This window comes from Copadichromis virginalis, linkage group LG18, assembly GCF_057382275.1.
Source record: "Copadichromis virginalis isolate Kocher_CV1m ecotype Utaka linkage group LG18, C_Virginalis_male_GT1.1, whole genome shotgun sequence".
NCBI lineage: Eukaryota > Metazoa > Chordata > Actinopteri > Cichliformes > Cichlidae > Copadichromis > Copadichromis virginalis.
In genome coordinates, this window is record NC_140635.1 from 15,086,171 (window position 1) to 15,110,323 (window position 24,153).

Below are 24,153 nucleotides of genomic sequence, written 5' to 3' on the forward strand. Positions count from 1 at the left end.
CAATGGACAAGGCAAATCTGAGGGATTCTGAGATGTCTTTTCTTTTTTGATTAATTTAATGATTTAACTCTGGGGTGTCAAACACAATGTGACGGAGGCTAAATGCTGTTTTGGGTCGGCAGGTTTTGAAAAATGTCTCTAGTTATATTTATCATGGATCAGCACGCATGACACTTGCTTTGACATTTTGGCTCCTTCCTTCCTCAAAAACTCCTCCCCAGCACTCCATTTACCTTTCATAACATCCCAAAACCAGTCTTCATGTAGTAAGATATCTATATCTATGTCCTCACTGGGTTCTATTTTAAACAGTTGTTAATAGCCTGTTAATATGACATAATTACATATAATCTAATACACATAATTCTGTTTTCCCAGCACTTTCATTTTTAGTATATGGCTTATGAGGCAAGCAATGAGTAGGCACCTGTTCAATCCTTATTAGAAGGCAGAGCTTATTACTGAACCTGGCTAAATGTAATGGCTTGCAAATGCACTTGCACCTTGGGAGACAGTGAGTAGAAAAATGCAGTAATCTTTGTAATTATAGCTGTCAGCTTCAACAATCCACGTAAGGACCGACTGATTTAATTTGCCTCTAAAATCCTTCAGAATCCCTTTTATCTGTGCACCATTATATTTGTCAGCTGCTGTAAGGAGGGGCACCTCATCTGGAAGCCTTTCACAAATGGCAACTGTAGAAATAATGAAAAAACAAACAAACAGTCCTTTTGTAATAAAAAGTAAATAAAAACCTGCACAGCCGATGATAGTGTTTGAAAAATAAAGTGGCTCATTCTTGGCTGTGTGGTGGCTGCAGTTGGGGAGCTGCCTTTGTCGCTCCAAGCTCATTCTCAGTGTATTTAAGTTTTCCTTTTTAGCTACGAGACAATTTTCTTATCTCTCATCAGCAGGATAACATTTTTCATTTGTGTCTATCCAGTGTTCCAAATATTCTTTATTTTTTTCTCATCTGTTGCAATTATTGATTATGATTTGCATTACAAAGCATTACAAAGTTATATATTGTTGAATCAACAACATCCATCCCAACCTCTTAACTGTCACAGAATATCTGACTTTATAAGAGCAACATAAACAGTTTTCACATTAGGCAACATTTTATTTCAACTACCATAAATAAACAGCGAGTGGATAGTTAAATTGTAGTAGAAATGGCTTTAAGCCAACTTTTAACAACTTAGTATAATTAAATAGAATATTGTTAACAATTTAAAAACAAATTAAAAAACCCAAAATATTGGTTTGTTCTTTTCCCCACACCTTCAGATAGTAATAACCCCGTCTTAATCACAAGCTCAAACACAAATCAAGACAAATCAACAAGATAAATAAAAAGATAGGAAGGTCACAGCAGTGCCAACATATCATTAAAGTCCTCACACAGGGGCTGAACTTACAGTCAGTGCAGATTCTTCCACGAGGCCGACTACACAAAGTGCCATACAATTAGCACAACAAGCATGGACCTCTGCCTCTCCCTCAGTGTGTTCACCATGGAAACATTAACATTGTATCTGAATTGAATTTACTTAATAATACCTTGAAAAATAGAAGCACTGAGGAGGTGGGCTATACAGTCTTCCTACCACTTTTTTTGACAAATAAGCTTTAAAAAAAAAATAACTTCCTTGTGCCCACGCTGATATAACTGAAGACTGAACTGAAGCTCTCCTTTGTATTCACCTTGAATCTCACATTTCTCAGCTTTATTGTGACTTAGTTGTGCATGTGTGAAACATGTTTTTGACATCCAAAGCTCAAAGATACATCAAAATATGTCCAAACATCCACAGCAGCAGCAGCATTAGACATTAATGAGCTGATATTGTGCTGCATCAAATAATGTAATAGCATTAGAGGAATAATTAAGAGAAACATATCATAACAACACATATCCTCTGTAAGATGTTAATCCTCTTACATAATGCTACAGCTACTAAGCTCATATGGGATAAACTGTACTTTAAGAATAACAAGTCTTAAACTGTAAGTGCTAAAATCTACCTGCTATTTTATTTTAAACAAGCATAACAGCTGAACTCTGGTGCAGAAGATAAGGCACACAAACAAGGCACAAAACACAACTTCTGCTATAACACTATATCTTTATCAGATTTAAACAGGTAAATATATTACATTACATTTAAGAGTTTATTTGATTAAATCTGGGTGACCTGATGGCTACTAGAACAGCTACAATAATAAGTTCAGCAAACAAGGACGAGTCAGTAAATCGTTTTACAAAGATGAAAGAAAGACTTATCATAGACCATTACGAAGCACTTTGAACCATCTAAAATGGAAGGAATTTAACACACCATAAAAAAAAAACTTTCAGTATTTGTGTGCAGTGAAAGAGCGATGGCCATAATAACAAACTGTTTCATACAGAATGTCTGCGGCTGATGAAAAATGTATGTAAAGCTGAAAGAGCCGATGTGTTGCCATTAGAATATAATGCTCCGTGTCACATTTCAGCACATAAACTCACAAACACACATTTACCAAGCCCAGACTATGGTGACAGGTTGAGAGGAAATTTACAGTATAGACATTAAATTGCACTAAATGTTGAAAGCACTGTTGTGTAGATACAATACACTGTTGTCCTGATGGCGGTTGCCTTAAAGCCCTCTGCCCATTTTTTTCCTTTTACATGCGGTTCTAGTTTCAGAGTAGATGAGAAAAGGCGGACACTGTGTCCTGTTATCTCAAAGAGACTGCAGCATCACAGCTCTAAATGTTCAAAGATGCAGTTAATACAGTTCAGCTTCAAACTGAGCCTACAACTGAAGAACAATACCTACTGATGTTTTGACAACGAAGCCGTCGTCAAAGTCAAGCAGCGGGTCAAGGAGAAAATACTTTGATTCGCTCTCTTCAGCGTTTTAAGTCGTGAATATCAGAGGATTACTCCCTGAGAGGCTATTAAATATTCTACATTAGTTAACTGTCAGAGTGAAAGGACTATTCACACACTTTTAACACCAAAGCACCAAACTGCAATGCACATCTATAAAACAATGACACACAGTAATGCACATTGTTCCCAACATCATCAGGGATAGTCCCTTTTTTTTTTAATCCAGTTTCTTAAAGAGCTTTGATCTTATTCATGTTAATATGAAAGCCCAGACAGTTTACAGGTCTAGTTAAAAAACGTGTTTATCTTCTTTAAACATCTGGCTTCATCTTTGCAGTGTTGCCATCAACAATGTGAAAAGGTGCAAAAATTGCATTTCCTCAATTGGCCACTCGAGGCAGTCTCCAAAAGCGAGTAGTTCTCCACAGACTGCGGTGTCAAAATACCTGACTTTAATGTCTTGATGCATGCATCAAGTTACTAAATCCCAACAGGTTGATTCACTGGGCTAGTTTCAGTCATTGTGCAAATGTACTGTTTATTAGGTTGGGGAAACCTAAAGTCAGCTGAGACTGAAGAAGTCTCTTGGATGAGTGACGAAATGTTTCTCCCACTGAAAACGCTGCGTCCAGATGAACAGAATCAACCTTTTGGGACTCGACTTTAATGTTTGCAGTAAAAATAATGATTTCAATTTCTGTAGCTAATTTCCACATTCACAGCAACTAGACAGGGATGGGTTTTTGTCTTAGTTGTTATCCTGTTTGTAACTAACTCATTTTATTTTTGCATTAAGGCTTAAGGATACAGGGAGTACTGCAAATCCACTTCACAGACCTGGACTTCTTGAGTGTGTTTGTGGGGTCAGTGTTATATTTTTGATGCAATTTTCTGGCAAATAATATGGCTTTCTGAAAAGACTTCTGATTAATGTAGTATTTTGCCTGTATACGTCTTATCACTATTTAGCATGGGCATAATGATGATGCATCCCACTATCCTTTGAATATGATTTCTTTTTAAAAAGAAGATTAAAAAAAACACAATAAAAAAGTAACATCACGCTTATAATGATAAACTTGCGAGTGGGACTTTAAACTCTTTTATACTTAAATATCAAAACCACCAACAGGTTCATCTTTCTGTCAAGAATTTTTTTTACATAACTTGAACTGAAGCCTATTCATGTCTGTGCATCTTTTAAAAATTTAAGTCGTCTCTGTGTACTATTACATACAGTTCATTCTTTTAAGGCTTAATTATCTGTGTTCTGTGGTCTCCAACACGACTGAAGTCTATTCCTTGGTGACTATTTTTAGTGAGGAATTAATACTTTTTAGCGACTTTAGTGACTCATTCATTGCAGCAGAGTAGCGTACAGAAAATTAGAAGCTCCAATCTTTGTTGGTTGTGGCCTTTTCATGGGATTTGTGTAGTAAGAATAAAACATAGATTAGCACCAGGCTAATCTTTTAAGTGAACATGTTTTTGGCTTATTTGACCAACGTGCTGGATACAGAGCTAAAAATCTGGCCCTGACTCTGGCTTTTATCTCAGATAGCTGTAGTGATTTGAGTTAAGCCCAGCTCATTGGAGTCCTCCCAGCTCTGATAGGGCATAGAGGACATGTCCATGGCTAGTCATACGGGCCTGGCTTGCTTTACGCCTCCCCGAGCTTCTGCAGGGCAAGAATGATCCCGCAGAGTGCTTCTCACACGGCTCACTCCATGACAGTCACCTTGTCCTTGTGTTCTGGGACAGCAAAAGTCTCTGAAGCATCTCTTGAAGTTCTCATCCAGGAAAGCATAGAGGATGGGGTTAAGGCTGCTGTTGGTGTAGCCCAGCGCCACGCAGAAGAAGTAGGCGGCCATAACAGCCGTGGTCTCGGGGACATTTGTTGACAGCGTCTTGACCAAGATGAAGATGTGAATGGGTGTCCAGCACACCACAAAGACGGCGACCACCACCAGCACCAGACGGGTGATGCGACGCAGGTTGCGGTCCTTCTCGCGTGAGCCTGACAGCAGCCGCACGCTCTTCAGCCTCATGACCATCAGAGTGTAGCAGACAGTTATAATGATGACCGGTGCCACAAATGCAAAGATGAAGACACAGATCTTCATCAGCGTGTCCCAGTAGATGTAGGGATCAGGGAACTGTAAAGCACACTCTGTAGTCCCTGTTAGTTACAGAAGAATGCAGTTATAGGAACACACAGCAGGAAATGCTCAAAATGACACGCTAATGTCAGATTGACATGTTCAAAGTTACATGTCAAATTGACATCTTTAAAATTGCATAGAGATGTTTAGTGAATGGTTTTCTTGTGTTTATTAGCATGAAGGTGATGGATATGAAGGAAGTGTTACTCTCAGGGCATTAATAGCAGTAAAAAAAACATATGACTTAACCCTGTAACTCCAAATGCATTATATCTGACACATGAGTTATTGTGAGTTTTTGAGACCTCCATCGTCAGTGCGATTTCTTTTCCCCCCTGAACACCTAATGCATTTCACAAAAATGCTGGATGTAGTGAATATGATTAAAAGTCATATATGCAAATAGGTATGTAAAGTCTTTTTTTTTTCTTTTTAATTGTCAGAAGGCTCTAAACACTCCAGTTTAAAAAACAAATTGAATTTTTCTGGAAATTATTTCCCTGTTCTGGCTTTACTGGGTTAAAATTTAACCGACCCGATTTAGGTCAGTTAAACTGTTTGTAAACATTAAAGTCTGGCTATAAAACACTAAAATACATTCATAAACACCATGAAAAACTGTTTAGTTTCTCAGACATTTTACATTCACAAGCCACTTGTTTGGATAGAGCTGTTTATCTCTTTGTTAATGCAAATATATAATCAGCTGATCACCATTTAGACATGCAGACAAGTGACTTTAAACATGCTGTTTCATTGAGAATTTCAAGGACAACCATGGCTTGTTTTATGAGAAAATATCTCATAAATATTTTTGCAACACATTGGAGAAAATATCCAATGTGTTGCAATTCTCTGGGTGAAAATGCTTTTTGATGTCAGAGGTCAGAGGACAAAGAAAAGACTGCTTTGATCTGATGAGACAGTAATTCAAATGACCACCGATGCAACCACTCCTGCAAGCTAAGACCAGGTAACTGAGGTGACAATATGCATGAAACTAGCAGACTGAAAAAACTGGTGAGTCTGGTGGGTCAGAGTTTGGTATAAATGACATGAAAGCATAATCCTGCCTTGTATCAACGTTTCAGGCTACTGGTGGGGTATTGAGGTGAGAGATATATTCTTGGCACACTTTGGGCTCCTTAGCACAAACTGAGCATTGTTTAAACACCTCAGTCTACCTTATTATTGTTCCTGAACAACTGTCCCTTTATAACCAACGGTGTAGTCATTAACAAATTTCCCACATGTGGGACTAATAATGGTTATCTTATCTTATCTTATCTTATCTTATCTTATCTTATCTTATCTTATCTTATCTTATCTTATCTTCTGATGGTTGCCTCCAGGAGGATAACACACAATACCATCATCCCAAACTGATTTCTTGTGTTCGCTGTGCTCAAATGGCCAGCAGCAACTGCCTAGTGCTATCATGTCAAGATGGACCAAAATCTCTGAATGTTTCCAGCGTATTTTTGAATCTGTGCCACTAAGAATTCAGGCAACTATGAAGGCAAGGTGTACCTAATAAAGTGGTGTGTATTATGTTCTCAGTAGACATAGTTTGAAAAAAAATTTCATGCTATTTTATCCTTCGTTCTGTATTTGATTATGATTATGATCCTTTTGGGCTCCTTTAAATTCCTGTCCTGCCACCAGCATGGCTTAGAAATGACAATGTGAGAGAGATCCTGTGATGCATAAAAGTTGTCAATTGAGGAAACTAAAGTCCAGAATTAGATTCATGAGCAAGTCTTTGGATAAAGTGTCTTGTACTCAATAGAATTTCATTGTAAAGATGAATTTCAGACATTTGCTGAAAGAAAATATGTTCTTCTATTATAACCTTTCTAAAGGAAGACCCATTTTCTCTGTCATAGCTTCAGCAAATCAAGTAGCTAATAGGCTGTCATCAGACCTATAGAACACCCTGTTCATTGAATGTGAAGTAGCCAATTGAGATAATTCTCAGCTGTAAATTATATAGAGCTTTTAGCATGAAATCGCATATTAGTCTCCTTAGTACAGAACAAGGTAATTTGTCTCTACAGCAGACAGACTATAAATAAACTGAAATATAACCAAAAAAAAAAAAACATAGAAAAATTAGATAAAGAACAGAGGTAGGGTCATACCAGTGCATGAAATGGTCATACCGTTATTAGTATTGGTGCTGCCCAGTATCATGGCAGGGATCCCAGCAGCCGACGACAGCACCCAGATGATAACATTGATGATCTTGGCCTTGACGGGGGTCCGGAAATCCAAGGCCTTAACAGGGTGACACACAGCTACGTATCGGTCCACGCTCATCATGGTCAAGGTGAAGATGCTGGTGAACATGTTGTAGTAATCGATGGAGATGAAAACTTTGCACGCTATCTCGCCAAACGGCCAGGAGCTGAGCAGGTAGTCGGTGCTCTGGAAGGGCATGGTGGTGGTGACCAGGGCGTCAGCCACGGCCAGGTTAAAGATGTAGATGTTGGTGGCTGTTTTCATTTTTGTGTATCTGGGGGGGAGGAGTGGGGAGAGTAGAAGTAAACACGATTCTCTTTGATTTTCTTTCATCTGGGGGGAAGCGAGAGTGATTAAATCATGTGTTCAGTATAATAAAGGGAAGCAACATGGGGGAAAACCCTATCTATCTATCTATCTATCTATCTATCTATCTATCTATCTATCTATCTATCTATCTATCTATCTATCTATCTCTCTCTCTGTGTGTGTGTGTGTGTGTGTGTGTATGTGTGTGTGTGTTTGAAACAAGAAAACACACTATATGCATGCACTATACAGTTGCAGAAACGACAAAAATCCAACATTTGCTTCATTTTAAACCTCATTTCTGTTGATGTATGTCCCAGACCCGAGTAGAGGTGATACCAAACTTAATGCTTTTCTGAAAACACATGAGCAAACACACTGCAAAGGACTTGATCAGTGCGCACCGAATTCCCATTTTATGAGCTACTCCTGCAGATACGCACTCGGTTTCAAGCTGATGATCATGCTCTTTCACACAACAGATAACACGCTTTCAAAGCTGATAGCTCACCTTATGATGACATACATCACCAAACAATTGCCGACTAAGCCCACCACGAACACTATGGAGTAAACGGCGACTATGATGGGGATGATGGGCGACATTGGCTCGGGTTCAGCATCCCAGGTGGCGTTGGCAGTGTAGTTGAAAATATCCGAAGGTTGCCAAGTAAAGTTTGGGATGCACTCCCCCGGCTGGCCCGAGGGACACCGGTCCTCTTTGAAGATGTGCACCACGTTGCTCTCCATGGTGCTGAAAGCTGCCGCCGCCGCTGCTGTTGCTGCTGCTGCTGCTGCTGTTGGGCGTAAACTGACCGTTCAACTTAATTTGGTGCAGACCAAGACAGCAGAATATCTGGCGACTGTTTAAAAAAAACAGGGCAGTTTTTTCCATTAGCACATACTGTGGGATCTGTGTGAGAGAACAAGAGCCAACACAACGCGCTCAAGGACATAATTACACAAGTGTGACACCACCTTACCTGCTTTCCCGCTTCCAAAAAAGTTCATTGGAATAAACCCAGGCGGATGAGCAGAAGTGCAAACACGGACTGAAATCCGGATGCGAGGAAAAACGTGAGAAACAAAAGGTTTCCGGGTAGTTGGCGAACGCACAGCACAATCCACTGGCTGTGCCACTGCTGCGTCCCCGAAGGTGCGCACTGGAAGCCCGCACTGCTCATTCAGTGACATCAGAGGTAGCGCCAACAGATATGACAGAGTATCCAGCCAGAATAAGGACTCTTACCACAGGAATAACAGCTAGATAGAAACACAGTCCGTTTATCACTCTTTTATCTAAATTTGGACCATTTTTGTTTTATTTCTGGTACTTGCATTACTAGTGACTAACGCACTTTGACCGTTAAACCACCCTTTAAGCTACACAAAATAACGAAAATAATCTTTAAAATGTATTTTTTTCCTCTGTGTGTTCAAACATAATGTTATGAATTCCTGTTTTTGCGGCCAACTGACGTGAGAGCTACCACCGCAGTGCAAAAAATACAGAGTCCTGGTTGCTGAAGGTTATAAGACATTTTAACGCAGACGTCAGGCGATCTAACCAAAAAATTATATATATGAATGCAATGCATATGAAACAGCCTGAGCGGAAACGAGCGATAACAAAGGACGCTACTTTGCGCGGCTTCACGGGAAAAAAGAGGGGGGAAAGTGATCGTCACCTCATCAACATTCTTGTTTCCAATTTTAACCGGAATTAGTTTTGCTGCAACAGTAGAGAAGTCTCATTTTTCAGCTTTGCCTTTAATCTCCGTAAAAACATTTTCCTTGCGCATTGTCTCTTTTATTGATTTAACTTTACCCGAAAACATGGATCTACTCGTCCACCCCACAATAACACAAAATGTAAAAACACTGAGATGTCAAACTAACGAATCACTACCATCGCAAATAAAGAAAGCACCAGTCCCGATATTACAGGCTATTCCCATGTAACCTGTCTCCCCCTTTCTCCCCCAACAGTCAGCAGACAGATTCCAACCAGCATGTAATTAAGCGTGTGCTGTTTCCTTTCCTTCGTTTCATGCATTGACAGTTGTTGCTTAGAGACCCATCATGGCCAGGTGTAACTTGAGTGACAAGGCCTTTTTGTAGGTGTGTTTCTATTGTCAAGGACGGACTTGACTTTGTGAGATGTCCTGTGTTGTTGTTGTTGCTTTTTTTGTACAAATATTTGATGCAAATCCCACTTGAACCTTGAGAATCGCATCGTTTTCCTCTGCGAGTGAAGGAAGGAGGCAGTTACAGTGTTTACCCTCAGTCTTATAAGTGCAGTGCCAAAGGTCTGTTTGCACATAGATGCAATCTGCTACTGTTCCTCTGGCACTTGAAACAGTTTTATATATATATATGCATTTGCGTTCCAGAGGAAGAGAGGAAATGTTTGTTATGTAACTTCCTGTAGATGAGGTCAAGAGGGAATTCCTTTTCGCATTTTCCTCCACTTTGCATAGTGAGCCCAAGACCCTATCTCTTCAGTAAGATGCTTCACTTTAACGATGAAACAACTTTCAGTGAAACAACCTAATTTCACTTTTTGTTGGGGATTTCCCAAATGATCTATTTAAAAAAAATAATTCTTTCAAGAGCTCTTCACCTGCTGATTAGTGTCGCATTTTGAAATTTTCCATTTATTTAGCTCCATTTGAAAACTGTCCTTCCATATGCAGTATTAGTTTCCACTTTAGCATTCACTGAAAGATTGCACCAACAGAAAAAAGATAGCTACGGTTTGAGTGCAGCTTTTGGAGATTAAAAAAAAAAGCACAATGTGCTTCGAAGACACAACCTCTTCCCAACAACAAAGTAATACTTCTTTAATCCTACAACTATATTATTGATTAATCTTCAAAATATCTGCCTTCCCACCCACTCTCGGTTACACAGAGGAAAAACTGCCGCTTGCAGAGCACATATTCACCTGGTTTAAAGCCTTAAGGTTACTGTGTTGTTTCAGCAGTTCAGCAAAACAGTTAAGAGTAAGTAAGAGGTCAGTTTAAAAGGTTTCTTCTGTAATCCAACATGACGTATTTTTGTTAAACACATCTGTCTGCCTGAAGCTGATGAGTGAAGCTACTGTATTTAAAAAAAATATGGTGAAAGATGCTAAAATTTTCCACAGAGCTGCGGGATATTGTAGAGCCAGGTGATAAATCTCTGTGGGTAAATAAATCTTACACAATACACCAAGTGACATCACCATCATTATATTATACAAAATGGTCTTATGAAATGTGAAATCCTGTGAATTCAGTTTAATTTGATTTTATTTATTTATTTATTTTTAACACTCTTTAACAGTATTCAGTACCTTGCATGTGACTAGAAGAACTTTAAATTTAACTGTTGATTTAACAGGGAGCTAGTTAAGAGAAGCTAATAGGCACAATAGGGTCTCTCGTTTTTGTCCCTGTTAGTAGTCGCACTGCATCATCATGGATCAATTGAAGGCTTTCAGGGAACTTATTTTTTAAACAACTTGATAGCAATGAATTAAATTCAGCCTCAGAGTAACACATGCACAAACTAGTTTTTCACTGTCACTGTCACAGAGATGAAAGAAATAAATTCTACATATTTGTTTATTGTGCACACTGAAGGACATATCCTGGCCAAAAGTAACTCCCAGGTTCCTCAGTGTTATGGAGGGAAAGATAATGCCAGACAGAAAAATGGTCTTTCAACCCATTTCCAGCATTTTGCACAATTTTGTGAATAATAATTTAATGTTAAAAAATATTCTACATGCTCTATTTTGCACCACTATATACTCCTCTGAAATTGTCACTAGTTGTTTTTTGCAATGTGGAGTTTCTTTAGTAGTGTGTAGTCAAATATGAGACTTTTTTTTGTATTTTAAAGAGCCAGTACTCAAACATTTTTTGATGCATCTGTCCCAAATTACAGCTCCTGATTCAATTTAATGGTAGGAAAGGCAGGTGAAAATATCATGCTTTTATCTTTAATAGTTTTTCATGTTCATCATTGCCTCAGATTTCAAAGTGAAAGAAAAAAGGCTTGGAAGTGGGAGAACAGTGCTTTTTAAAAGTATCAATATCTAGAAAAGTATTCGATATAAACTAAAAAATCACAGGAATCATTATACATGTCTGGACTTTAGAGCATAATGTTTTTAGGCAAATCAGAGACGGTCAAGTAATGAATGTTTTAAAAATGTCCTGTTTCGAGATGGAATGTACCACTCGTTCATAGTTTAAGTGATTTGTGTTATTTGGCTTAATAACGGTCTGTGGCCAGGTATCCGCTATATAGCAAAGAAAAAAAAATACAGTATTTTCAAATAATGTTGGCTACGGAAATAAAAAGATAATGGTCCCTGTACAGAACCCTGTGGAACTCCATGACTAATGTAGTAAAATGATTAGTAGTATGGAATGCTGCAACTCTTAAAATAAACAGTTCCTTTGCACATGATTACCAAGCTGTTTTATAACTACCGTATTTTTCAGACTATAAGGCACACTTAAAATCCTTTAATTTTCTTAAAAATCAACAGTGTGCCTTATAATCCGGTGCGCCTTATGTATGAATTCTGGTTGTGCTTACTGATCTTGAACCGATTTTATGTGGTACACGGCATTCAAAAATCTGTCAAAAAATGTTTTAGTACGACTTTAGTAAGATACGTATGGAACGCCAGGACTGCCATAATGAATTAATTAAATACACCATTAAATAATTAATTAAATGTGGCAATAATTAATTAAAATTGGAATTAATTAATTAAATAAATAGTTATGACACATGTAATTAATTAATTATTGACACATTTAATTAATTATTTATGTATTTCACATTTTAATTAATTATTGACACATTTAATTAATTAATTATTGACACATTTAATTAATTATTTATGTATTTCACATTTTAATTAATTATTGACACATTTCATTAATTATTGACACATTTAATTAATTATTGACACATTTAATTAATTATTTAATGATATATTTATTTATTTCATTTTGGCAGTCCTGGCGCCTGGCTCTCATCATGAAATAATTTTATCTGTCAGCCTCACCCATCAAACTCAGGGGGCGGGGTTAACGCTGATCGAGTCAAAACCATTGCTTTGGCCTGGTGGCCATTGTTTCTAGCACACAACAACCGGCATGTGGAAGCTAACAGAACTGAGCTTTGAAAAACCCTGTTTGTGTGTTACCAAATACCGTTTTAATATTTTTTTAGCCGAGAATGTAGTGGTTTAATCTTCATGTGTCTGGTCGGTTTGTCAAGATACAGCCTCTTTGCAAAAGTGTTTCGATGATTTCGGAGATGTCTGCCCAGTCTCACGGCAAAGCGTGGGATAGACCCGCTCGCCTCGCAAGCAATCCCACCGACAAAGCGCAGGCCCCGGTACACAGCTGTAGTAACCCCCGCTGACTTCTTTTACTGAGGTTATATTTATCGGTGTTTTATTTCCTGATGTTCTTATGTGTCCTACGTGTTTCAGTCGCCAATTCTGAATTATAACTAACATTAAAAACATGTTTAAGGAGGAGAGAGAGCAAATAAATCTGTTTAACATCTGATCTTTGGGTTTTTGTTCAGTAATCAGCGTGACCTGTGTATAAACACATAAAAGAGATAACGTTGGTGTTTCCGTCATGTAGTAACTGCTGGCTTTAACTGTACAAAGGTTGTTCGACACTATGAAACACATACAGACTTCATGATGTTCGGCTAATATTTTTATTGTGAATATTAATCATGCTGACCTCGCTCTGTACACCACGCAGCGAGGTCAGCATATCCACGATATCCTCAGCTCCATGAGTTAACACAAAGTTTCCCAGCTGACTATCTAACTGCCAACTATTCCAGAGACGTGAAAATATACAGCATAAAGAAAAGTGTAAGAGACTCAGCAGCAGATTAGAATAACAGTTATACATTTAATAAATCACCAAATGAATCCAAGAAACGAGCAAACCTGTTCCGACAATTTGAATTTGTATTCCCTCAGCTGCAGACTCGCTGCTGTTTAAATGTTTGAAAAGGAAGATTAGATATAAAAAACGTCAAACATAGACTCAGTCTGCCTTCACATTTGATATGAGGCCAGCACGTATAGTGGCCTCAGCAGGCTATTACTGAAATACACGTGCTATATCATAAACTATGATATAAACAGGGAGGTCCTATTAACATGTTTAGTTTTAAAGGACACCTTCCTGCCTTTAGTCTCATTCATGAGCAGTATTAGTTTTCTTCTAACATCCAGAAGTCTGCACAATGTGTTTCATAGTTTGTAACAAGCCTTTGACAGGTAAACATAACATGACCGAAAAAGCAAAAAAAAAGCAAAAAAAAAGAGAGAGAGTGTTGACATAAGAAGAGAAAATTCTCTCAATTATGGAGACAGACAAATGGTTCATTTATGTTTGATGTGTGTTTATTCCTCCCTAAATATCGTCGGTGAAGTTCGCCATGCATGTCAGATTTTCCTGCGCATTTTTATACCTCTGCCAACAGAGAGAGAAAAAAAATCACATTCTAACAGACAGCTGGTGCTTAGAATACAGTTGAATAACTATTAAAAAACAGATGATATTTAGATGATAGTTCAGTCTAACACATGTGCCAGTGAACCATTAAACGTCTGTGAAACTATGCAGTTATGAAACGTAACTTTAACCTCAGCCAAACCGATTTGCTCAGTTGTAAATAAAACAGCGAAGTAAACGTGACCCGACAGACAGAACCTGAGTGAATGAAGTCCAGCGTTTAACCACTGAGAGCTAAAACTCAGCAGAGGTTTCAAAGCTGTGTGCCGGTGATTGGACATCAGCCGCTGATAAAGCTGTTCGCCTATAAAGTGCTCTGTAAGGAAACGAGCTCCAGCAGCTCTGCGCTCGGGGAAAACACTATATTTACTTATCTTGTGCAGAAAAATGCGCTGACATTGCGTTATATCGAGCACCGGCTGCCCAGTTAAACTGTGACTATCACCAGGTAACTAGGCGTGTTTCTTGAATTAGCAGTAGGTGTTAAACAGCTGACAGATGAGGAGGAGGATGCATGCAGGTAAACTGAGGGTCTGTTGAGCTGATCGCTGGTTTCGTGAGAAAAATGTCAGCTCGTTCTTTATGTTACAGAAGCACAGAGACACAAGACCAGGCGGAAAGAGACGATCGTTCGGTGAAAATGAGAATCTGCGAATGCAACATGTGGAACACGGAGAGTGGAATATGTAAACAAACCGGTTAACGTAACCCCCTCGGTGCACTCTGCATGCTAACTGTTAGCAGAGCTAGTGAAATCTCTGAAAACATCTGAGCACTTTTGCAAACATGTTCTATGTTGACAACCTGACCAGACATACGTCGCGACATTCGCGGCTAAAACACTGTTAAAAGTGTAGCTGGTGACAGAAAAACGGGGTATTTTAAAACTACACCACCACCATTGCTGCTTGTGATTTGATCTGCATTCTGGGATAACTGGCTGCCCCAAGTCTACACAAGCAATCGATTTTCTAGGATCGACCTGTTTTGACTTACTTTGCACGGCAACCAATCAAATGTTAGAGCTGCATGGGCAGCGTTAACCCCGCCCCCTGAGTTTGATGGGTGAGGCTGACAGATAAAATTATTTCATGATGAGAGCCAGGCGTCAGGACTGCCAAAATGAAATAAATAAATATATCATTAAATAATTAATTAAATGTGTCAATAATTAATTAAATGTGTCAATAATTAATTAAAATGTGAAATACATAAATAATTAATTAAATGTGTCAATAATTAATTAATTACATGTGTCAATAATTAATTAAAATGTGAAACACATAAATAATTAATTAAATGTGTCAATAATTAATTAATTACATGTGTCATAACTATTTATTTAATTAATTAATTCCAATTTTAATTAATTATTGCCACATTTAATTAATTATTTAATGGTGTATTTAATTAATTCATTATGGCAGTCCTGGCGTTCCATAGATACGAAGCCATACAAAGCCATACTGCTTCGTATCTATACTGCTTCGGGATTATAAGGTGTTAGCATAACATAATTTATGTTATGCTAACACCTTATAATCCCGTGTCCCTTCTGGTATGAAAAATACGGTACTCTTTCAAGATTTTTTTTTTTTAAATTAAGGACGGGTAGAAATCAGTATCTAATCATTTATAAGGCGATTTTCAGCAGTGTTAATTAATAGAGATAAAATGATCAACTAAAATTAAAATTGAAGCATTAATTAATTTTAAGACTTGTTTGAACAGCCTTGTAAGACTGGGCTTTAAAGGGGGAAATAATTAAACATGAAGGACTTAATAAAAACAATAATAAAAGCTTTTAAAGGAAATTGCAAATCCACAATAACAATTTTCATTTTCCAAATATGTATGTTTAGTGTTTTGGTTTTGGCTGCTTCCTTTTCCTAAAGAAAACTGAACAATGAAACCATCACATCGAAGTGGGTGCTATTGTTACCACAGCTAAAATCACAAAGCAGCATCCACATGTCCATGATAATACAGCACTGGCAGGGGTGGAGGTGTGGAGTTAACTGTTTTCTTTTTAATTTGCAAAGTACAGATGCTTAGCTTAATATTAACTGCTGACTCATTGAAGATAAGACTTATAATTTAGACTGTCAGGATTTAGTATTTTCGCAGCAGCTTTCTTTAAAAAAAGAAACGGTCACAGTTTAAATATCCAAATGCAGCATTATTACCTTGCTAAATAAATGCAATGTGCATAAAAAAGAGCAAAAGTTTGAAATACTTTTTAAGCCTTTATATTCTAGATGATTCTAATCTGTTGTTTTGCTATTTGTCTCACAATCATTATTCCACTTTAGGCACAGTAGATAGAAACAGGTTACATGTTAAGCAGCAGAAGACCCATTAGGACAGCTGTTTTCTTCAGAGCCATTCAATAAAAGCCAGATGTTAAAACGTATTTTGGTTTACAAAATATATTTTAAATACGGAATACTAGAGACCATTTAAATTGTGAGATGACAAGGATACATATGCTGTACATTCCCACATGAAGAGAGATATTTGGTTACCACAACCAACTAAAAAAGCACGTTTCTAGAACTTTTTAGGTATTAATAATAACTAATGATTAAACACGGAGTAGTATATAAACACATTTGGAATTCAATTTTGGATTTAACAGGCAGCCAATACAGAGATAATAATGATAATAATAATAATAATGGATTGGATTTATATAGCGCTTTTCAAGGCACCCAAAGCGCTTTACAATGCCACTATTCATTCACTCTCGCATTCACACACTGGTGGAGGCAAGCTACGGTTGTAGCCACAGCTGCCCTGGGGCAGACTGACAGAAGCGAGGCTGCCATATCGCGCCATCGGCCCCTCTGGTCGATGGCGCGATCAGATGCAAATAGTGAAGAAATATCTCTCCTTCTATTCCCTGTCAGTACTCTTGCTGCAGTATTTTGGATCAACTGAAGGCATTTCAGGGAGTTTTTAGGACATGCTGATAATTATCACTTACAAGTCTAGCCTAGAAGTATCTAATGCATGAACTAGTTTTGGACTTTTACCCAAAGAGCTCAGTTTTTATTTAATAAATCCTGAATATGTTTTCCCTTGTACTTTTAGAGTCCATTAACTGCTGTTTGACAAACTTCAGGCAGGATGTCATGTGTATTTTACTCAGAGTGCCTTCTGTCTAACCACTCTACTACAAGTGCCTAATGGAAGAATTGCTGCTGATAATCTTCTAGCAGGTCAACCAGCCCCTTGCAAAAGACTTATGAAGCTCTGTTTGTGTGACTGTTGGGTTCGCCTTGTAATCGGAAGGTTGCCGGTTCGAGCCCCGGCTTGGACAGTCTCGGTTGTTGTGTCCTTGGGCAAGACACTTCACCCGTTGCCTACTGGTGGTGGTCAGAGGGCCCGGTGGCGCCAGTGTCCGGCAGCCTCGCCTCTGTCAGTGCTCCCCAGGGTGGCTGTGGCTACAATGTAGCTTGCCATCACCAGTGTGTGAATGGGTGGATGACTGGATATGTAAAGCGCTTTGGGGTCCTTAGGGACTAGTAAAGCGCTATATAAATACAGGCCATTTACCATTCTCTGTTACAGGGCCAACATGCTTTCTTACACACAGTGGGCTCTAGCAGGAGTGTTGTGGATTTGTTTATATATATATATATATATATATATATATATATATATATATATATATATATATATACATACATACATACATACATACACACTGGAGTGTTTATTTAATGGAATCACTGTGATAAGCATTTAACCTATATGTGTAACATCACAAGACCCACATATGTTGGTCAAATATTATCCACAATTATATATAAGTTTGTGCCACTTGTTGTATATGAGCATATGTGATCAATACTGTCTGAAATAAGTAATAGTAATTAGGATCAATAACTTACCTTTGATTGTGTTATGGCCAACGGTGACGTCCAAACAAAGGGTTAAATACACTTGGCCCTGCTAAGATGCACCTGGGACACCTTTTGCCCATCTCTGTTGCCCAAAGTTGGGAAACCCCCTTTTTGAACGGATATAGTAGCATACCCCTGGCAGCAAACTCGACAAAGTTCTCGGGAGGATTAATTGTTTTCTCTCTGCAGTCTGTTTAATATCTGTAGTTTTGCAGACTTTTGGACTCACTCTGGTCAAAGGGACCCAATTAAAAATGGTGGACGCTGGGAACAGTGCTTGGAAAGCTATGGAGTAGTGCCAGAAAGTTATGTAACACTAGTGTCGGAGATTAAAGAAGGAAAAAAGTGCAAATTGACAAGTGATTGGGGGAAAGTATTGACAAAAAAATTACATTTATAATTGGGGGTGAGACAATAATTATTAGTTTAAATTTAACACTGATCAAGCAAAAAAGAAGGAATGGAAAAATACCCAACAGCAGGATGAGGAGGGCTGATATGGCCCAGGATGCTTTTTTCCTGTCTGTCATTTCGTGTGTCTGTGCTGTTTGTGCTTAAACCCCGGGGTTCACATCGCTTTGCTTTTTTGCTATTATTTTGCTGTAAAATGTACTGTTTTTCTGTTCTGTGTATTAAACTCTGTTCCAAGAATTCTACTCTTTTGCACAGGATCTTTTTGAGTGATTTGATTTTGATTGGATCTGAAAAGCTGGACCTCCACATCGTTGGCATAATAAGGTTATCATATTGGCTTCAGAATTTGCGACTCAACAAGAGCCTTGTTAATTTTAACAATTTCACAATTACAGAGGCCACTGTGCCTTTAAGAACACTCTAGGCTATTTGCTGTCCATCACCTTACCATAGGTGGGCTCCACTAAAGTTTAAAACACACTTCAGTGAATATTAAATCAAACGGGATACATCTGACCACAGTATGAAGCATCACAGCAAAGGTTTACGACTTTTGCAAGAGAGAAATTTCCAAGAGAATTATTTTTAATAAATGAAGGTAAAATTGTATTAATTATTGAGTGTTTTGAGATGCCAAAAAAGTCTGTTTCTTTTCTTTGATATTAAACACAATAAAGTGTGCAAGCACCGAAGGGGTCTTAACACCTAAAGTTACTGTTCATGCTCAAGATCCTACTCTGATAGTGAATAATCTCAATTTATAGAAGTACTTTATGGGTTTTTAGCACTCTCCTCTCTTTTCCACTCTGGCCCTGGGGCTCAGCAGTCTCTTCCTATTGATGAAATGGGGTGTCATTTCCAAAACTACAGATTACTGCCATCAAGATCAATTTGCAATCACAGAGGAACTCATAATAATGTGTCATCACCCCAGGATTTATCCTCATTACAGCACATTGAAATCTCCTGAGAAAAACAAAGAAAAGCAAGCTGAAATGGCTTTTTGTTCACTGCTGTCCAGTCAATGTTGAATTTCTGCCAAATGTCCTTCTTTTTAACAGCATTCAATTTGATTTTGAAAACTTTAGATGAAAACAATTTAGAGATACAGGAAGATACAGATAGCCTGTTAATGATCTTGAACCTGAATGTGGTTTCTTGCCATCGCCAGCTCTTTTTTCTGCAACAATCACGTAATCATTGATTACATAGCAAACCTGCTGCTGGCTTTCTCATTTGCCAGTGTGTCAGTTCCAAACTATCCAGCCAATTATGAAGACCATTGTATGAAGGCGACAGTCAGAACTTTATATGCAGACCATGTCTCGCAAAGATCATCACCTGCATATCCAGATATCCAGATGGTGTGGTCCCTTCAGGTCTGCTCTGGATGAAAGTGACTTACTTTGTAATGATGTGATTGACGTGCACTGTGTTTGAGCATTTACCTGCAGTTTGAGGTGTTCTGGCTGTACTTTCGAAATGTAAATGTGTGGTTATTGGACAAAAAGTAGTTGCAGTGTCATCAGAAAAATGTTAAAAGAACATCACACAATTTCCTCAGATTGAGTCAATCTTACATGCCTGTTTGACTCTTTCTCTGACTTGCCACCGTGATCTTAAATCTTGTCATGTAATGCTGTGAAAATGCAGTGTTATGGCTGAAATATGTTTTGGGAACATTTTGTCCGTAAAGATGAAAGAATCTGGAGGGACTTTTATTCGATGAATAGAAGGAAGAAGCTACCAAAGGGCCTTGATAACTCAGTGACATGAGGAGACCTGTTCCTACTTCAAAGGGAATGGGTGCTCACACCAAATATTGTGGCTTTTCTGTAAACTGCACCCTAAAGTGAAGAAAACTCACCCACAGTATGGAAAATATGCAGTCAACACATTGTTTGGAGATGTAGCTGAGATATTTGAAACTTGTTCGATCAGTGTTACTGACTTTGATATTTTCAGAGATGAACACTGAACAATTTTGGGATATTTTCTACAGTTTCTAGTGCTTCAGATGTGCCCACACTTGTGGAAAAGAGCATACAGGAGGCAGCCCATCTAAGCTGGCAGGTTAAAGACCTTTAATGTCCAGTCATCGCCTCAGATATTTGAGGTCCTGCACACATGTCTGCTGGGTAAATCATAGAAATGGTCCATAGTGCATGTTTACAATAAATAAATAAATAAGTCTTGAGACTGTGCTGTAAAACACTGCAAATCTTCCGGAAATGGCACGTATTGCTGTGCCATTGTGGAGAAGTTGGATGACATGTGCAACCTTTAAGTAGTCTAGGTATCATCTCATGTTACGAGCAGTGACAATGGCCCAAGCTAAATGCAAAAACAGTTAGAAAAGTTGAGGAGAGAAAAAATATCAGCAAATGTGTCTTATCATTAAAACCAAATTGGGTTTGTTGTCTGTTTGGGAAAGGTGTGTATTTCTATGTGTGTGGGGGGTTCTTGCTAGGGTTCAGGGGGTTAAAGGTCTACACAATCCATTCTTCAATAATAAAGATTGATTCGGGAATGCGAAAGGTTAATAGGTTTTGGTAAATAATGTAGGTTCATACTTCACACTGTGCAATAACAGCATACACCATGCTGCCATCAATCAGCATTAAGTATGGCCTAAGTGCTATATAACTACTGTTAGGTAGTTATTTACCAAAATGATTCGGAAAATAGCGTGACTTCACGCAGCTCACGTAGCTCACACAGCGCAGCAGGAAAATGATTACAGTGCACCTGCACTCAGTCAATGATATGAAGTTCGGAAAACGTCAGGAATGGGTAATTGCAGTGTCCATACAACAGCATGAGATAGCAGACGCACGCAGCTTAACACAGCACACGTTATCGTCAGGCTTTAAGGGTGAGCTCACATAAGCATAAGCCTACTCTTGTATTTGTGATTCTCCTTCGATGGAGCCTTAAATTGAGCTTCACGCTGCATGCCTGTCGGCAGAGTCTTGTTTTGATTGTCACTATGGGAACGGACAGTCTCTGACCCATGGTTACAAGAGCAAAGGGATTTGATCGATGAAGCAAAGCAACAGTACCCTCCTCTGTGCGAGCTGATCTAACAATCTGACAGGCTGAGCAGATAAAGATGTCAAACACAAACTATTTAGAAGCACAAATTGGAAAACTTGTCCTTATTTTCCCTTCTTGTGTGTTAAACACACAAATATTCTGGAAATATTCAAACACTTTCCAGATAGAGTGGAAATAAAACTAATTGAGAGGTCAAGACAAGACATTGCCTCAGGGGACTTTCATGAATAAACCGAGGCTCAGCGGATGGCAGTGAATGCAGAGAGCCAGTTTTGCACTTTGCTTCGACCCTGTACAGCAAATGTGGGTAGCATAATAATACAAATAAAAGCCAGGGGAAAGAAACTCTCTCTTTTTAGGGTCCAGAGTTCACTCAGTTGTTGCAGGTGAGCCTGCATAGGGACCACAGTGTGCCAGCTGCTGTAAATAGTGCTTGGGGAGCATAACGGGGTCAGACAACTGCAGCCAGAGGCAGTGAGCCTCTACATAAATATTGACTCTGCATACATCCCAGCTCACCACACCTTTTAGAGGCTAAAACACAAAGGATCAGTGCATCAAGCTGGAGCGAGAGAATGAGACAGAGAAACCTGATTTGAATGCTTCCTAACAAAAAAATTAAGGGATGTTTACATGCTCAAGAGGCTGTAGGTGTTGCTGTTGAATGCTGCTCATTATTTACTAAAGTTAAATCCCACCACACAGGAGACTCACAAGTAGTCTAAGACTTTAGTTCTGATTAGACTACCAATCTGAGCCCGATAGCTTGATTTCTGCAGAGGATTCAGAGCTGAAGAACATCCATATTTTCCTCGTGGAGTTTAACTGCAGCACTGAAGCGAACTGGAAGCAGATTTCCCATGAGCACTATGCTCCATAAAAGCACCAGACAGTGACGGTTGTAAATATTACTTAAGTTGTACAAAAGTGTTCATGTACCCCCAGGCAAGTGCCACATTTTGTAGATTTCTTGAAGCGGAAAACAACAAGATTGAAAATGATCACCACTTCACGTGTCAAGGCACCACTACCTTTATATTTCTTGAAATGAATGAAGTGAGAGAAATAATAATAATAACAACAATAATTTTAAGCTGAAAAGGTTTTTACTTGTAAAATTTCAGAACTTTATCACATGTCTCGGCCATCTGTAATATGTATACGTTATCGGTCATAAATGAGCAAACGCGTTGTCCAGTTTTGCGCGCAGTTCATCCAAGTGTCGCTGTACATCAGCAGAAGCCATTTCTTAATCTCTATCACTGTCAGCAATCCGTGAAAGAAACACGAAACACTCGAATACTAAATAAAGCACAGTTATATTCTGATTCTCTTTGTGCAAAGTTAATGAGGGATGATCCCTCAGTGCAGCTGACTGCCTCTGCATTAGTGGTGATGTTAAATGTAACTCCTAATGTCCAACCACACATTTAATTTGTATTTTATTCAGTATACTGGGATCTTCATAATAACTCATATAGTCTTCACCCAGGTAACAGATTAGCTAGAGGAGTCGCCCCCCGCTGGCTATTAAAATGAATGCAGGTTTAGGGCACTTCTTTCTGTCAAAAATCATCCCTCACACTCACCTCCACCCACTCCACCCTGCCTGCACTGTCTTCTTCACCTCTCTTGTGCACTGTCCGTTGCTTTGGACGATATTTAAACTCATTTACCTTCACTACCTTGAGCCCGTCTGTCGCCCCTACTCCACACCTCACCAGTATCTCGATGTCCACGTACACGTCCCACAGCAGTCTTACGTACTTCTTTCCCACTCACTTAGTTCCTGAATTAGTACCACAGTTCCTCTCTTGGCACCCTATCACATGCTTTCTCTGGACCCACAAAGACAAGACCTTCCTTAAACCTCTCCATCAACACGCCACAAGCTCTTACTCAACATTAATAACCACAATGCGGCTCACTGATCTTCACTTCTCTTCTTAATCTAGTTTCAACAGTTCTTTCCCATATCTTCATGGCATGGCTCATCAATTTTATCTCTCTGTTGTTAATATAGCTCTGCACATGACATTTGCTCTTGAAAACTGACACTCCTACATTCCTCTCACTCTCTAGGATTGTGTTAAAAAGTCCAATATCTTCTTGTAGACATCTCCATACAGGTATGTCATTTAGACCAACTACCTTTCCATTCTTCGTTCTCCTCATAGCTTCATAGCTGCCCTCACTTCATCCATATTGTCTCTGCACTCCCTGATGGAGATCTGGAGGCAGGAGTAGATGAAGGTATAAAATTGAGCATTTAACAACAAAACATCTTAAAGGAAACTAAATACAACAAATAAAAGAAAACTACATGAGAGGAAATGAATCAAACTCCAGTCTCACAGCAAGCTGCCACCTCTCCTCTCCTCTACTACTCATACATATGTTTTCCCAGCATCACCTGCATGGACTGCACACATATCCATGACCCCGCCTGTTCATTTATGTCCTCTATAATGGACATTTGTTTTTGGTTCATATCTTTTGACTTATTTGAGGGACCCAACTAAGTTCTGATGTGCTCAATAGAAAACACGTCGCCCTTCTAGTGATATCTAATGTGTTTGTGTGGCCAATCTTAGCTCCGAAGAGGCAGCAAATCGCAG

The 24,153-nt window shown here is 38.7% G+C and overlaps 1 protein-coding gene across 1 annotated transcript; it reads right to left on the reverse strand.

Moving 5' to 3' along the window:
* Positions 1–1,715: 1,715 nt before the first annotated feature.
* oprk1 (opioid receptor, kappa 1) lies at positions 1,716–9,187 on the reverse strand. The gene is made up of 4 exons (XM_085439068.1): positions 8,583–9,187; positions 8,111–8,462; positions 7,212–7,564; positions 1,716–5,066 (listed from the first exon to the last, which is right to left on the reverse strand). The coding sequence occupies exons 2-4, from the start codon at positions 8,347–8,349 to the stop codon at positions 4,528–4,530; spliced, it is 1,131 nt and encodes a 376-aa protein (XP_085295194.1). The 5' UTR covers positions 8,350–8,462; positions 8,583–9,187; the 3' UTR covers positions 1,716–4,527.
* Positions 9,188–24,153: the final 14,966 nt, after the last annotated feature.